Source organism: Macrobrachium rosenbergii, chromosome 23 (genome assembly GCF_040412425.1).
Source record: "Macrobrachium rosenbergii isolate ZJJX-2024 chromosome 23, ASM4041242v1, whole genome shotgun sequence".
Taxonomy (NCBI): domain Eukaryota; kingdom Metazoa; phylum Arthropoda; class Malacostraca; order Decapoda; family Palaemonidae; genus Macrobrachium; species Macrobrachium rosenbergii.
Genome location: NC_089763.1, coordinates 2,795,576 through 2,810,703, shown reverse-complemented (window position 1 = coordinate 2,810,703; position 15,128 = coordinate 2,795,576). Strand labels below are relative to the sequence as shown.

At 42.9% G+C, this 15,128-nt stretch overlaps 1 protein-coding gene across 12 annotated transcripts in view; it reads right to left on the bottom strand.

Annotated features, from left to right (window-relative positions):
* Nucleotides 1-15,128, bottom strand: part of LOC136851231 (cyclin-D-binding Myb-like transcription factor 1) — a 672,051-nt gene that overhangs the window by 101,266 nt on the left and 555,657 nt on the right. For all 12 annotated transcript variants that reach the window (XM_067125176.1, XM_067125181.1, XM_067125178.1 and 9 more), the window contains exon 12: nucleotides 11,241-11,470. In XM_067125176.1, the coding sequence (XP_066981277.1) occupies nucleotides 11,241-11,470 (230 nt within the window). The remainder of the gene's footprint in view (nucleotides 1-11,240; nucleotides 11,471-15,128) is intronic.

Here is a 15,128-nt window from a genome sequence, read left to right as displayed (position 1 = left end):
TTTAAGATACACGTGAATCTTCCATTTGTGAAACATTTGTAACAAAGCAGTATCATGTATATATATTTTCCTATATTGAAAAGCATATGATATTGGTTGGAGAAGTGGCAGTGTTAGGAAGAAAATGCCACGGAGTAACATTGCTTGTGCAATACTGTTAGCGTCGCATACAAATGAAATACCCATTACTATTTTCCTGAAATCCTTTACGCCCTTTTCATAGACAACCTATGTCTTCTTGTCAGGATTGCATTACAAAGTGAGAGGACATGAACAGTTTCAGATTTTAACAAGCAAGACTTGTCATTCATTTTTGAAGCATTCTTTTTTTAGCATACTCAGACCCAGAAATTAACATCAAACAACAGGAGAGCTATTGTGCACAATAAACACAATCTATAGGATTGACATTTGCCCACAGACCAACTAAAGTTGTTCATTTGAAAATTCTGAAAGCCATACATCTGGCCATATAAACATTTTGAAAGTGGTGAATCATCAATCTTGGGATGCCAACAAGAAGCCAAAATCATAACAGGAAAACAACGGCAAAACAAAATTTTTGTGATTCAGACAAACTGAATACAATTGTACAAAGCATTCGTGATGTCAGAATTATCCTATGAGTGTGACATACATTCATCAGCAACCCTAAAGAGGTTACAGATTTTAAGCTCAACACACCATTCAGACACCATGCTAACTATAGCAGCCTTCAGAAAGTTGCCGGTTCCCATTCTACTAGCTGATACAGGGGAACTATCTTTGGATCTTCATCGCCAATCTTCCACCATCATATACTAGTAAAGGTGGCAGAGATTATCAAACTCTCGTGCTATTAAATCTTTAAGAAGTGAGAATCATTTTAGATATCGTAAAGCATGCCTTAAATCTCTTCAACCTTATGGGTTGAGGGTGAAACAAATTTTGAGAAATTTTACAGTAAATACAAATGATATATTTCCATTCAAGGTATCAACAACTCCTCCTTGGAATTTGCCAAATATAAATTTTTGCAAGTACTACTGCATTCTATGGTGGAAGTCTACTCAATCAATGAGCATGTTGGAGAACAAGGTCTTTCTACTTTTATCTGGACTGATTGCTTAAAATCAGGCGCTGGCACTAGGTTTGGAATTTCCAGTAGTGAGTTTTATTGCTGCCTATATTTTTACAGCAGAACTGTACAATATTTTGGCAACTAATTTAAAACTAGAAACCGCAAGACGGCAATTTCATTATCCTCTACGACTTGCATAGGTTTTGCAAGCAGCTGGATGTTTTCAATTCAACGAACTAAATTATGTTAAAAATCTTACAATGACTTCATATATTCAGAGGAGAAGAATGCAAGTAAAATTTTGCTGGCTTCCAGCATAAACCAATGAAAAGGCAGTTCACACTAGCAACAAGTTGCAGCTGAACCACTTCAAAGGAGACTCCCACTTTTTTTTTTTTTTGTAACGATTTCATGCCACTTGGCAAAATTGTCAAGACTTGGTAAATTATACCAAAGTGAAACAGATTACTAGTATTATATCTCTTTGGAAGTATTGCATTATACTTTGAAGGAGGATGATGACATTTTTCAAGTTACACCCAAGACATATTTGCTTAAATCATGAATACCTGATGACAGGTGACTCACTTTGTGAAGATTGTTTGGTGTCCTTAACTGTGACTTGCTGGCTGAATACCATTGCCACTGGGATGGCAATGGCATCCTTGCCAGGATTCTTGGAGAGGATATAGTATATAATACCAGTGGCATATTTAAACTTATTTCAGAATCTGAGATTTTACAAAAGATGCAATACATTTCTTATTTCTCATTAAAATTTGTATGGTTTAAAACTAATCAAGTTTTATTGGTATCACTGACCTCTAATGTCCAGAAACTAAAGAACTTTTAATATATCAGTCAGTCTTTTCTTCACTTCTTCACAGCAGTAAATCAATTTAAGGTTTATTCTATGGTTTCTCTGAAATACTTGCAAGGTGGCAGTGTGAGGACAAGAAAGGTCAACTGGGTGCTAAATTGTTTATTACCTGAGTGCAGGTATACATGGCAGAATGCGGACGGAAACGTGGTGCCTGGCCTCCGATCACCGTGACCCACACTCTGAGCGATTTGTGTTTGTTGACAGACAAACAAATGGCAATTTTGAGAGACAATAAATGTACAATGATGAAATACATATCAGCGGAAAGGCCAGAAAATTCTACTCATGAATATTTACATGAGAGGCTTGACACATTAAGAAATGCAATGCATGACGTGACTAATGCGAAAATGAAGAGACGTCTGACGTCTTTACAAGTACTCCACCCCCCCCACCCCGCAGACAATAATTACAAAAGTAATGATTGGAAGACATCTGAAAAAAAATCAATCATGGAATCACTTTGGGAGCAGGAGCCGGCCCTGAGTTCTTGATACCTGTGGATGTGGGGCGGCTCTGACTGCTGAATTGCCCAGTGGCTTAGCGGAGTGGATGACTTCCTTAGTACGCCCCTTGGGACGTCCTCGACCCCATTTCAGGATGGCGATGGGATCATCTGCGGCCAGATTTTGTGGAGGAATTCTGGGGTGCCTGCCGGTTTCCTCCCGAGTCTCGCTGTCTAACAGGAAAGCTGGTTTCAGCCAGTTGACAGAAACCCAGTCTTCACACCCGTGGATGTTGATGAGATAGGCCTTGGATGATCTGCTGATGACACAGTATGGGCCCCTGTACGGTCTGGTCAAGGGTGGGCGGTGGGCGTCAATCCTGATGAAGATGTGGGTGCAGGTATCCAGGCCCCTAGGGCTGTAGACATGGGTCCTGTCCGTGAGTCTTTCGGCAGGGCATGAACTTCTGTGCCACTTCCCTCAGCCTTGGAAGGGAGGTATCTGCATCATCCGGCGCCGTGGGGAAGAACTCTCCCGGAACAGCTAGTGTTTCGCCGTAGACTTTCTCTGCGGGAGATACGTCGCCATCTGCCCTTGGTGTGGCATGGAGACCCAGCAGGACCCAGGGGAGCTGGACCTTCCAATTGTTGTTGATACAGTGTGCCATCAGAGCTGCCTTTAACGAACGGTGGGCCCTTTCCACCATGCCGTTGGCTGCGGGGTTATATGTCGTCGTACTGTGGAGAGTTGTTCCCATCAGGCATACCAGGGCAACCCAGAGCTCCGACAAGAATGCCGGGCCCCTGTCCATAGTTATGCTGTCAGGCACACCAAAACGGCTGATCCAACTTGACAGGAGAGCCTTTGTACAGGCGCTCGTTGATGCTTCCGTCATCGGGGTTGCTTTGTTAATGTGGTGGCTTTAGCGAGGGCTGCTCGCCTGCTTGAACGCCTGTTGTTGCGGAGCTACCCACACCAGTGCTTTCGGCTTCCCCTTCGGGACTGCGGTCAGGGGATACATGATGCGGGCGATGTCTGGTGTGAAGCGGCAGTAGTAGTTGACCATGCCAAGGAACTCCTGTAGGGATTGATGGTTTTTGGCGTTGGGAACTTCTTTACTGTGTCCACCTTGGGGGCCATGGGGCGGACACCTGCCGGGGAGATCTCATGGGCCAGGAAGTCTGCCTTTTCTGCTCTGAAGGTACACTTGTCGAACCTGACAACCAAACCATTCTCCTGCAGACATTTCAGCATGGCCCGGACATGATGCAGGTGTTCCTCCAGGGACCTGGAGAAGATGAGGATGTCGTCTACGTAGCAAACGCAGAAAGGTAGGTCCCCCAAGATGGTGTCCATAAGGCATTGGAATGTGGCCCCGGCGTTCCTGAGGCCGAAGGTGGAGTAGGAGGAGGTATATGTTCCGAACGGCGTGATGATGGCTGTCTTCAGAACATCATCGGGGTGCACTGGTGCCTGAAAATAAGACTTGAGTAAATCCATTTTTGTAAATACTTTGGCCCTGTGCAGGGCGCCTGTTAGGTCCTGCATGTTCGGCAAGGGATAGTGGTCTGGTGTCGTTACTAGGTTCAGTCAACGATAGTCCCCACAAGGCCTCCAGGAGCCATCTGGTTTCTTTACCATGTGGAGGGGGGACATCCACGGGCTCGATGCCTTCCTGCAGATGCCCATCCGTTCCATCTCAGCGAAGGCCCGTTTAGCGTCTTGGATTTTTTTGGGTGGCAAACGCTGGAATTTGGTGTGTGTTGGTGGGCCTGTTGTGGTGATATGGTGATGGATGCCATGTTTGGCCTGGGCTCCCGGCAACTGACGCAGCTCTTGCTTGAAGATGTCTGGGAACTCATGGAGGAGGGTGCTGTACTTGTTCGAAGTGATGGAGCAGACAGTGGGCATCCCCGGCCCGGTGGAGAGCGGTCGGGAGCAGTAGGTTCCGGTGTCCAGCAGGCATTTTCAGCCGACGTCTACTCAAAGTCCGTAGTGTGCGAGGAAATCAGCGCCCAGGAGAGGGAACTTGATGTCCGCGATGACGGAGGGTCAATCATAATTACAGCCCAGGATGGATATTCTGCGGGTCACAGTTCCGTAGCAGGGGATGGGGCCTCCATTTGCAGCCACCAGTGCGGTTGCGGTGCTGGGTGTGCGGTGCGGTCGTCTCTTGACAGCAGAAACACTGATTGCATCGCCCCGGTGTCTACCAGCATCCGTCGTTTCGATATGGTATCGTGGATGAAGAATCCTACTGGTCGAGAATCTTTAAGGTTTGTGGTCACTGCTGTTACTTGTGGCCGCTTTTCTCATTTTTTTTTTGTGAAAAAACAGGGGGCTCTGTAATTTCTGGCGGCGCTTACGAACCTCAAATGGAAGTAACACCAGGCTGGATTTGTCCATGTCCTCCGCTGCTGTGGTGGCACCCTCTTCCTGTACACCGCGTTCCCGTCCTCTGCCTCGTCTTCTTCTGTTACCAGGTCACAGGCTGCGGGTGTTGCGGCGTGTTTGGAGGCCTTGGTGGCCTCGTGGAGTTTGTGAGCGATGTTTACCAATTTGTCCAGTGAAAGGGCGTCCACATCCGTGATTTGCCCCCCTCACCTCCTGTGGAAGATGCCGCAGCAATATTTCTTGCAATAAGCTGATCTCCTTCCTCTGACCGTCCGTGTCGACTCCCGCCAGCATCAGGAGACCTCGGAGTTCGTCCCAGGTGTCCCTGGGGCTGGGTCATCAGGTTGAGGGCGTGTTGGGCTCTCTGTGGGACGGGCATGGAGTATGTTTCGATGAACTTGTCTCACAGGTCTCTGTACTTGACTTTGCATAGCTGCGAGTCCAACCATGGGGTGATTTTGTTGTAGACCTCCTCCAGTACCATTGTCATGGTTACGTCCGCCTTGGTCTCCTCGTCTGTAATTTTCATCACCCAGAAATGGACATCTGCCAGCAGAAACCAGGACGCGGTGTTTTGTCACAAGAATGGGCGGAGTTTTATCGCCTGGCTTATTGCTGCCTTCAAAGGCGAGAGAGGGATGCAGAGGATCTGTGTGTCCTCGGAATGACTTTCTACCTCAGTGTTTGACATTCTTCCTCACACCAAAACGCGAAGTACGCGCCATACTCAGTCCGTTAATGGTGTTTGGGGCTCGTCAGAAGTCAAGACTATACGCCGTGTGGTTCCGTAAATGACTTCTGAGTACAGTTGATGTGAATCGTAAATGGCGGGGCCAAACCGTTTGTGCACGCCAGAATGTACCTGAAGGGGTACGCCATAATTAGTCCATTAGTGGCATGGGTGTTCTCCAAGGGTGGAGCTTTCAGAGGCCTAGACTTTTGTCACTGTGTGGTTCTGTTAAAGGCTCTCTGAAGGTAAAGTGGTTGTAGTGAGTCCGTTAATGGCGAAGCCAAAACCGCTGTTTACCGTCACTCCTCGGGTGACCAGTTGTGAGGACAAGAAAGGTCAACTGGGTATTAAATTGTTTATTACCTGAGCACAGATATACATGGCAGAGTGCAGACGGAAACGTGGTGCCCGACCCCTAAGACCCGTACTCTGAGCAATTTGTGTTTGTTGACAGACAAACAAATGGCAATTTTGAGACATAATAAATGTACAATGATGAAATACATATTGACGGAAAGGCCAGAAAATTCTACACATGAATATTTACATGAGAGTCTTGACATATTAAGAAATGCAATGCATGACGTGACTGATGTGAAAATGATGAGACGTCTGACGTCTTTACAGCAGAATAAAGTATTAACCACTATCTGGGGTTCAGTAACCTTTTTGTATTAAACAGTATTTAGGGTTTAATGGAATTAGTTTTATATTTGTATTTCTTACGTATTTCTAGACAATGTAGTTGAAGATTTTGCATTAATAATGGAAGATTATGGCCTAGCATCCCTTGTGACTTGTGATATCTTGATGTTTAATCTCAACTGCATCCTTTTCTTTTGATAAGGTGATTACAAAAGTGTCAATATACAGTACTAATTTGTTGCTCTAAGAATTCTTTGGGCACAGCTTTCAGAGGCCCCCTACTCAGGTACTGGGCATATGTTCAAGTTTTCTAAGAATGAGCAAAATAGGTGGTGTTGATCAGTCCTACAGCAACATTTATTAACTCCATCACAACAATATCAACAGAGCTTTTCTGAGTCCAGTCCCGTGTCAGCCGGTGAAATTCCATTATAGCACGAATTTCTAGGTATAATATGCTAGATATACCAGAGAAAAAAGAGCTTTCAGGAAAGCTGGGGTTACTACCCCCAGATCGAGCGTCTTCTCCAGGGAAGACGTCGGTATAACGAAGGGTGAGTGAAAGATCACTACCACGGAGACTTACTCGAAAGATCTCTCCCTATCAAAACCCCCAGAACAGAGCGGTGAGCCGTTACAGCCCCTACGCCCAACACCCGCCAGCTCGGCGACACCAGCGCCACCTACCTCATTCCATTTTCTAGCACGTGATAGCTACCTTTTCTTTTTCTGTGCTCGTGCCTTTTTTTGGATTTAATTCATCTTTCGCCATGTCATCGAGCAGCTTTACTATCTCCAAGTTAAGTACCATCTTATTGTGGGGTTTTGTTCTATATTTTGGCTGTTTTGGTCTCGTCTTTTTATAAATATTGAGATCTTATTATGACGCCACGGCGTCCTCCGCCAGCCATGTCGACCGCGAGGCGACCCCATCAGTTCTTTTCTGTTGGGGTTGTCTCCTTGTCGTTATAGATGTTATTTTTTGCCCCATGGTTCTCCTCCTGGCGGGTTTCCTGCGGTGGCCCCCCCTTTTTTCGAAATTTACATACGGTAGCTCAGGTACGGACTCTACTTCCGCGTGGAGCCGTCACCACCTCTATCGATCTTTCAGACGCTTATTATCACGTCCCGATTGCGCGGAACTTCTCTCAGTTCCTCGGTTTCAGACTCGGGAATCAAGCCTACTCGTTCAGGGTCATGCCCTTCGGTCTAAACATTGCGCCCAGGGTATTCACCAAGCTGGCGGACACGGTAGTTCAACAACTCCGGTCCCGAGGATATCCCTAGCAGCGTACCTGAGACGATTGGATAATTTGGGCACCAACAGTTCTGGAGTGTCAGAAGGCTACGTCCATAGTCATCAACTTCCTGGAGTCGTTGGGTTTTCAACTGAACAGAAAAGTCCCGCCTGACTCCGGAGTCCCGGTTTCAGTGGCTGGGCCTCCAGTGGGATCTGTCCTCTCACACGTTATCTCTCCCGCCTCCCAAGAGGAAAGAGATAGCATCTCTCACCAGGAAATTTCTCAAAAATCAATCGGCATCCCGCCGATCCCAAGAAAGGGTCCTTGGGTCCCTTCAATTTGCCTCAGTGACGGACCTGCTCTTAAAAGCGAAACTAAAAGACATAAACAGAGTGTGGCGGAGTCGAGCCAATGTCAAGCTCAGAGACAAGGTCTCCTCTATTCCTCGAATCTTAAAAACAAGACTGCGGCCTTGGGCCACAGTCAGAGGCCTGTCCAAGTCAGTTCCGCTTCAATTTCCCCCTCCGGCACTAGTTGTCCACACAGACGCTTCCCTAAGCGGCTGGGGGGGATATTCACCAAAACAAAAAGTACAAGGAACGTGGTCCACAATGTTTCAGCAGTTCCATATAAACACCCTGGAAGCTATGGCAGTCTTTCTAACTCTAAAGAAAATCCGCCCCCCAACCGGATTCATATCAGGCTGGTATTGGACAGCGCAGTGGTAGTTCATTGCATCAACAGGGGCGGCTCCAAATCAGGTCGAGTAAACCAAGTAATGGTTGCTATCTTCTCCCTGGCGAACAAGCACGGCTGGCACCTGTCAGCCACCCACCTAGCGGGGTGCGGGCGTGGTGGCAGATTCCCTGTCCAGGGCTACTCCGTTGGAGACGGAGTGGTCCCTGGACGAGGAATCTTTCAAATGGATTTGCCGCCGGGTTCCGGGTCTCCAAGTGGATCTGTTCGTGACGGAGAGCAACTTCAAGCTCCCCTGTTATGTGGCCCCAACCTGGACCCTCAGGCGTACGCCATGGACGCAATGACAATAGATTGGAACAATTGGGAGAAAATTTATCTGTTCCCTCCAATAAATTTACTGCTGAAAGTATTACACAAACTCAGGACATTCAAAGGTCAACCAGCCCTAGTAGCCCCTATTGGCTGAAGAGCAATTGGTTCCCTCTTCTTCAGGAACTGGGATTGCGGAGTCTTCGGATTCCCAAGCCCATACTGACCCAGACAGTACAAACCAAGACTGTATCAGCTTCCTCAAGAATTCAGAATGCCCTAGTGTTATGGACTTTATAAAATTCGCAGCCCAAAAAGGAGCAAACATTGACCCTGTCAACACTCTGTTTCTTGAATCAGATAAAAGAGATCCTACTCTTAGACAGTATGACTCAGCAGTCAAAAAGTTAGCCTCCTTCCTGAAAGCATCTGAAGCCAAAATCATGACGACTAATTTAGGAGTCTCTTTCTTTAGGTCACTGTTTGAGAAAGGCCTTGCTCCGGCCACTATTACCACAGCCAAGTCAGCCCTGAAGAAAGTATTTCTATACGGCTTTAAAATCGACCTTACAGATTCCTATTTTTCATCCATCCCCTGAGCATGCGCTCGTCTGAGACCCGTATCACGCCCACATTCCGTTACGTGGTTTCTCAATGACGTCCTTAAGTTAGCATCAGAGATGGACAACTTTCAATGCTCTTATCAGGATCTGTTAAGGAAGACCTTATTTCTGATTAGCTTGGCTTCAGGTGCTAGAATCTCAGAGCTGTCGGCTCTCACTAGAGGTGATAATTTTGTGAACTTCCTCCTGTCCGGAGAGGTCCTCCTTTCCCCTGACCCTAGATTCTTAGCCAAAAACGAAGACCCACAAGACAGGTGGTCTCCTTGGAAGGTGGTGCCCTTCCACAAGACCAGTCTTTATGTCCAGTTTATACACTTAAATCTTACCTTTTAAGAACTCCACAAAGTAAGTCGGGTCCTCTTTTTATCAGGGAGAAAGGTGGTACTCTTTAACTGAATGCTATAAGACAACAAATTCTGTATTTTATTAAACAGGCCAACCCAGATTCAGTTCCTAAGGTTCATGATATTCGAGCAGTTGCTACTTCCATTAATTACTTTCATAATATGGATTTCTCAGAACTATCTAAATACACGGGTTGGAAATCACCTCTAGTGTTTAAACGCCACTATTTAAAATCGCTCGAAGCCCTGAAATTTTCTACAATAGCTGTGGGAAGTGTCATCTCCCCACCTTAACCAATCATATCCTTATCCTCCCCTTTCCCCCCCCACCCGCCTGCCTCATTTACTTCTCTGCTTATCCTCCTGGTTGATCATGCCTCACTGCCTTGCTCCTCATATTGATGTATCTTGTCTCTGTTGAGTGGAAACTGTAATCTGACATGTTATGATTGTATTTTCTTGTGGGGTACTGGGCGGTTTTTATTTTGCTCCATGTACCCCAGATATATGTATATGTACTGTATATTTTATTTCCCATTTGATTTGATCTCTTACGTGTTTAGCTTAAGTTTACGTGTGTAGCTTTAAGATTGTATATGCCATTTAAGATTATATATGCCATTTAACCTATGCAATTTTCGTATGCCATTATGCTTTAGTAGTGTTAAGTATTTTTGGGGCCTCTTCCCCGTCGTGCCGGGGACTTCCCCCACTTTTTCGTAATATTAAGTCTTTGATGTGCCTTAGGTTTAGTGTTCTTGATACATGTAAGAGATTCCCTGATTAAAACTGCTTTCGTAATTTATGTTTTTTCTTCAGATTACCTTGTTTCCTCGTAGTTTGCAGCCTTGGCATGATTCTCTGTCACTATTTCAACGGCTGACACGGGACTGGACTCAGAAAAGGGATTTTGACAAAGGAAAAATCTATTTCTGAGGAAGGTCCCGTGTCACCCGGTGACCCTCCCTGACTCACCTATTGCTCCCCCCCCCCTTTCTTGCACATGTCAAGTCTGGGGTTAGTGCTAGCATGGAATGAGGTAGGTGGCGCTGGTGTCGCCGAGCTGGCGGGTGTTGGGCGTAGGGGCTGTAACGGCTCACCACTCTGTTCTGGGGGTTTTGATAGGGAGAGATCTTTCGAGTAAGTCTCCGTGGTAGTGATCTTTCACTCACCCTTCGTTATACCGACGTCTTCCCTGGAGAAGACGCTCGATCTGGGGGTAGTAACCCCAGCTTTCCTGAAAGCTCTTTTTTCTCTGGTATATCTACCATATTATACCTAGAAATTCGTGCTATAATGGAATTTCACCGGGTGACATGGGACCTTCCTCAGAAATAGATTTTTCCTTTGTCAAAATCCCTTTTTTGTGTTTAAACTCCATCATATGCATTCTGCTTTTCTAAACCAGGCACTGTGGTCTTCAAGTAATTATGCTGATAATTGGAGAGTAGTTACTTTTGAACTTGTGTTGCAACCCCTACCAAGTAAAATGCAGTATACAATGTATCCATACTAGAATAAGGGTAACCAACAAAAAAAAAAGCAGATTAAATGTAAGTATAAGAGCATAACAGTAAAATAAAGAACCAGAAAAATAACATACAATAAGCAGAAGTGCACCTGAACAAAATACAGACACAAAATATTGTCTCACAATATCAGGTGAGCAGAAGGAACCTGACAATCCAAAGTGCTAATGATGAGCTTCCGAGGGAGCTTATACCAATCTATATTTAGATCTAGAGGTATATACACTACATCATTACCTTAAGTCTTTTTTTGACCTCTACATATTTACAGGTCCAAGAGCTTGGCCACTGATACTTAGTACTTTGTGCCAAAACCGTAAAAAAGCAAAACACCTACCTCTAAGTTATCCACAACAACAGCCTCAGCCTTGGAACAAACTGAGAGTGAAGATGTTAGATGGGTAGAAAGTGGTGATGGCATTTGCGAGAGGGAGTGAGATGTAAAGTTGCTTGTCTGAGACACTAAAGATGTCACAGGCTGACTAGAAGCAGCTTCTCCACTGGGAACCACTACAGCTGTCTGCACTAGGGCACTTAACTTTGATGCAAAATCATCATTTTTATTATCTGAAATATAATTCAATAAAATGAAGTTCAAGCCTATACTTTTCAAAGAACAATAAATTTATATAACAAAATATCTTGACAAAGTTATTTCCATCCAATTAAATCAAATCCATTTAAGCTTACTAAATGTAACCTGAATGCGAATACATCATCCTCTGGCATCTCAAAGTAAAATAATCTTTTTCTGATTAACAGCCTGACTAGTATTCAACTACTTTCCTTATCCTCTATGTGATCAGTATATCAGTAATGACTACTTTTAGGTAGGTCTAATTTCATCTGACATCAATATGAAAGCAATTGTTTAAGTCTGAAAGACTTAAAGAAATGTTTCTTTGCATCACCTAGTGAGAAAATTATGCATAATCAGTCAATGCTTCAGCTCCAAAATCAAACACAGTATTAATACTTAAACTAAAGCAAATGAACAAATCTCTAAGAAGACATAATGTATGCATCATAATGGACAAGTTTGCTTTTATTTGGATTTTGGGGTTCACTTCCTTAAAACAGCTTTCAATTGGAAAGATGAGCCTGTACAATAATTCACATATCAATATATTTTGTCAAACATAGAATTATGAACAATGAATCCTTTTTGTATATTTTTTAGATCTGAGTTTCTGGAAATGTGCAAAAAAGACATTTGCATCATATATGGTAAGTATGGGAGGATAACTGTGTTGAACAGTACCTTATAATGTACTAACCAAAAACAAGTAACGAACCCCAATTATGGGCAGTCCCTGAGGGAGTCATTTCTGATAAGAAACATGATTTTCTGAAATTTCAAGTTGTTCCCACCCCTCAAAAGTATGTTATGCTGAATATAAAACACTTAACTCTTGACTGTATAGAATTTAAGGGGTTTCATCTGTATTTATCCTGAATATTTAGCGATTCAATTACAATTTCAGCTAATTGGAAGTCTTTTGGTAGGCAATGGACATTTTTAACTCAATCAGATTCATCACTCATATTTTGATATTTGGTTACAGATATAAATTATGAAATTTGACTGGTATCTACAGCAACCTCTAATATCAATTTGAGTAATTAAAATTTTGTACTAAAATGAACAGAAATAAGATAAGATATCAACTTGGGAGGCATATTAACACTATTTTGAGCACAGTACTTTTCTGAGGCTGAGTTATGAGTTCCACAAAAATTTCTCATCCAACCTAAACAAAACTGCATTCTTGTGATTTTTTTTTTATGTGACTGGCATATGGAACAGATAGGTCATTACATTTTCATTTTTTTCAGGTATCTGTAGGGCACTTTCATTCTTTTCCTCCCAAGAAGTTGACCAAGAACAGGAATGATAATGGGTGCTGCTACTGTTATCCTAATCTATATGGTTTGTCTGTCATACCAGCTGAGGTAAAATATAGCCCCAACATGACCAGCTTTTCATATGCTACTTGACTAAAAGCCATAAAGTTTTCCTACACTAACGGGACACATAAGTGCCTGTTAGACATCTACCTCCTGGGTATAATTCTTGCAAGATCCTTACCAAAGAGAATTGTAGTACTCCAAAGTAGACTCCATATAACAAGGAGTAGATTCCAATTTACAAATCCAATACTGACTAGGTATCAATCTCTCAAAGTCCACAAATGATTCCTAACTTTGGAAAGTTGTATATTAAGTATTTTATGAATTCTGTTTCATAACATCCACGAGTATGATGATCCAAATATACTAAGAGAGGAAAGAGGTTAATTTTTCCCTCTCACACAAATATGACAGTGTTAAGATGGGAATAATGGTTGAAGGTGGCAACAAGTACCTTATGAGCAACAATTGCAGAATATGTTTCTGATGAATGAATCCTTCTTAGCTCATTTATTGGGTCTCCATCTTCCCGACATAAGCCTTCTCATCTTGGGCCCATGTTTAAAGCTTCCTGAGGAGTTTATGCAAAGAATGTGATAATAACTCTATTGGGGTCTTTAGGAGCAACTTACCTTAAGTGGAAACCCTCAATCAACAAGGCCTTGTTAATTATCTCCTTCAAACACTGTAGCAGAGTAACCCAAAAACCAGTCAGTTCAAATTACCCCTTCGCCACTGGCCTGTTGCACTGCCGATAACGCTTGCATACCGCATGAGACCGCGAGTATATCAGTCATCATTTGCTCCCACTAAACTTTCTGTTATTCATATTTTTCATTTATATTTTTATGTGAAAACATTGTGTACATACCAATGAATATTTTTCACCACATTGGCTATATACACACACACAATATATATATATATATATATATATATATATATATATATATATATATATATATATATATATATATATCGAAAAAAAGGAATATTTAGTGGAAAAGTAATTGCAGAAATAGAAATAGTAGTAAAGTAGTAGAGATAAAGTAGCAGAAAAAAAGTAGTGAAGTATTAGTAAAATAGTACTAGTAGTAATAGCAGTATATACTAGTTTTCTTACGGAAACAGTTAGTATACATCAATGAATGTTTATGGCATTGGTAATAATAATAATAATCATAATAATAATAATAATAATAATAATAAAAAAATTCAACAGTAATACCACTACTACTACAACTTGTAGTAGAAAAAATGATGATAATAAAATTACACGTTAGTGTAAAAAAAATGAAAGAAGTTTTCAAAAACATAGTACACTTTCCTGTTGACCAAAATACTCCTCTGCCTGAGCATTCATCCATTCACACAGTCTGTCAATATCATCATCACAAAAAAAGAAACAAAATGCATCTCGTGGGCAGGTGAAGTCGGGTGTGCAAACGAGATCCCATTGTCATCCGTGAAATCGGGGGGTGGGTCTGGGTGCTTGTCACAAAATGGATCTGTTATGAACTGCCAACCTTCATCGACAATGGGTTCAATGTCTTCTAAAATCTCGGTGTCGCTGTCATCCTCTAAGCAACTATAACAACTATCACTATAATCATCTGACTGATCTGGCAGGTATTCCTACCCAGGATCTGAAATACTATCATCCGACATCATGATACTGAAAAATAAAAAAACCTGTAAAATAACTGCAATCAAAAGGAGAAAAAGTTTAGCCTTCGAATCCAAATGGTTTACTCACAAGATCGTGACAATGTTTCATACATAACAGCTTGAGGCGCACTGACGTGCTGCTGGACGATACCAATATCCCATATGAATATGACGTCACGACGACCATCGGACACTCATTGGCTAGAATGAATAGTGGGTGGAGCCACCTCTCTCGTACACAATACTACGCCTGAAACCCATCCAAGCTGAAGAAAACAGCTCTGCTTTTCGAGGAGGGATGAAAGACGTATAGGCGTACGTCGCGGTCTTTTATTACTGTACTGTAAAAACGTACATGTGTACGTCCCGTGGCGAAGGGGTTAATGCACGTTGATTTTTTGGTACTGAGTCTAAATAACAACCACTGCCAGGTGAACAACAATCCTCCAAGTAAGGGGTAGCCTACATGGGCCTACGAATCTAAGGTCAGAAATTCATGGCAATTGCATATATTTAGGCACCACAAAGATTTGTGTCAGACCAATTGAAACATATTTGGTTAAAATTTGTACATTTTTATTTGGCCCACACCACAAATATATATACAAATAATATTGCACCAACTTAAAAATGACTAGTAGTTTAT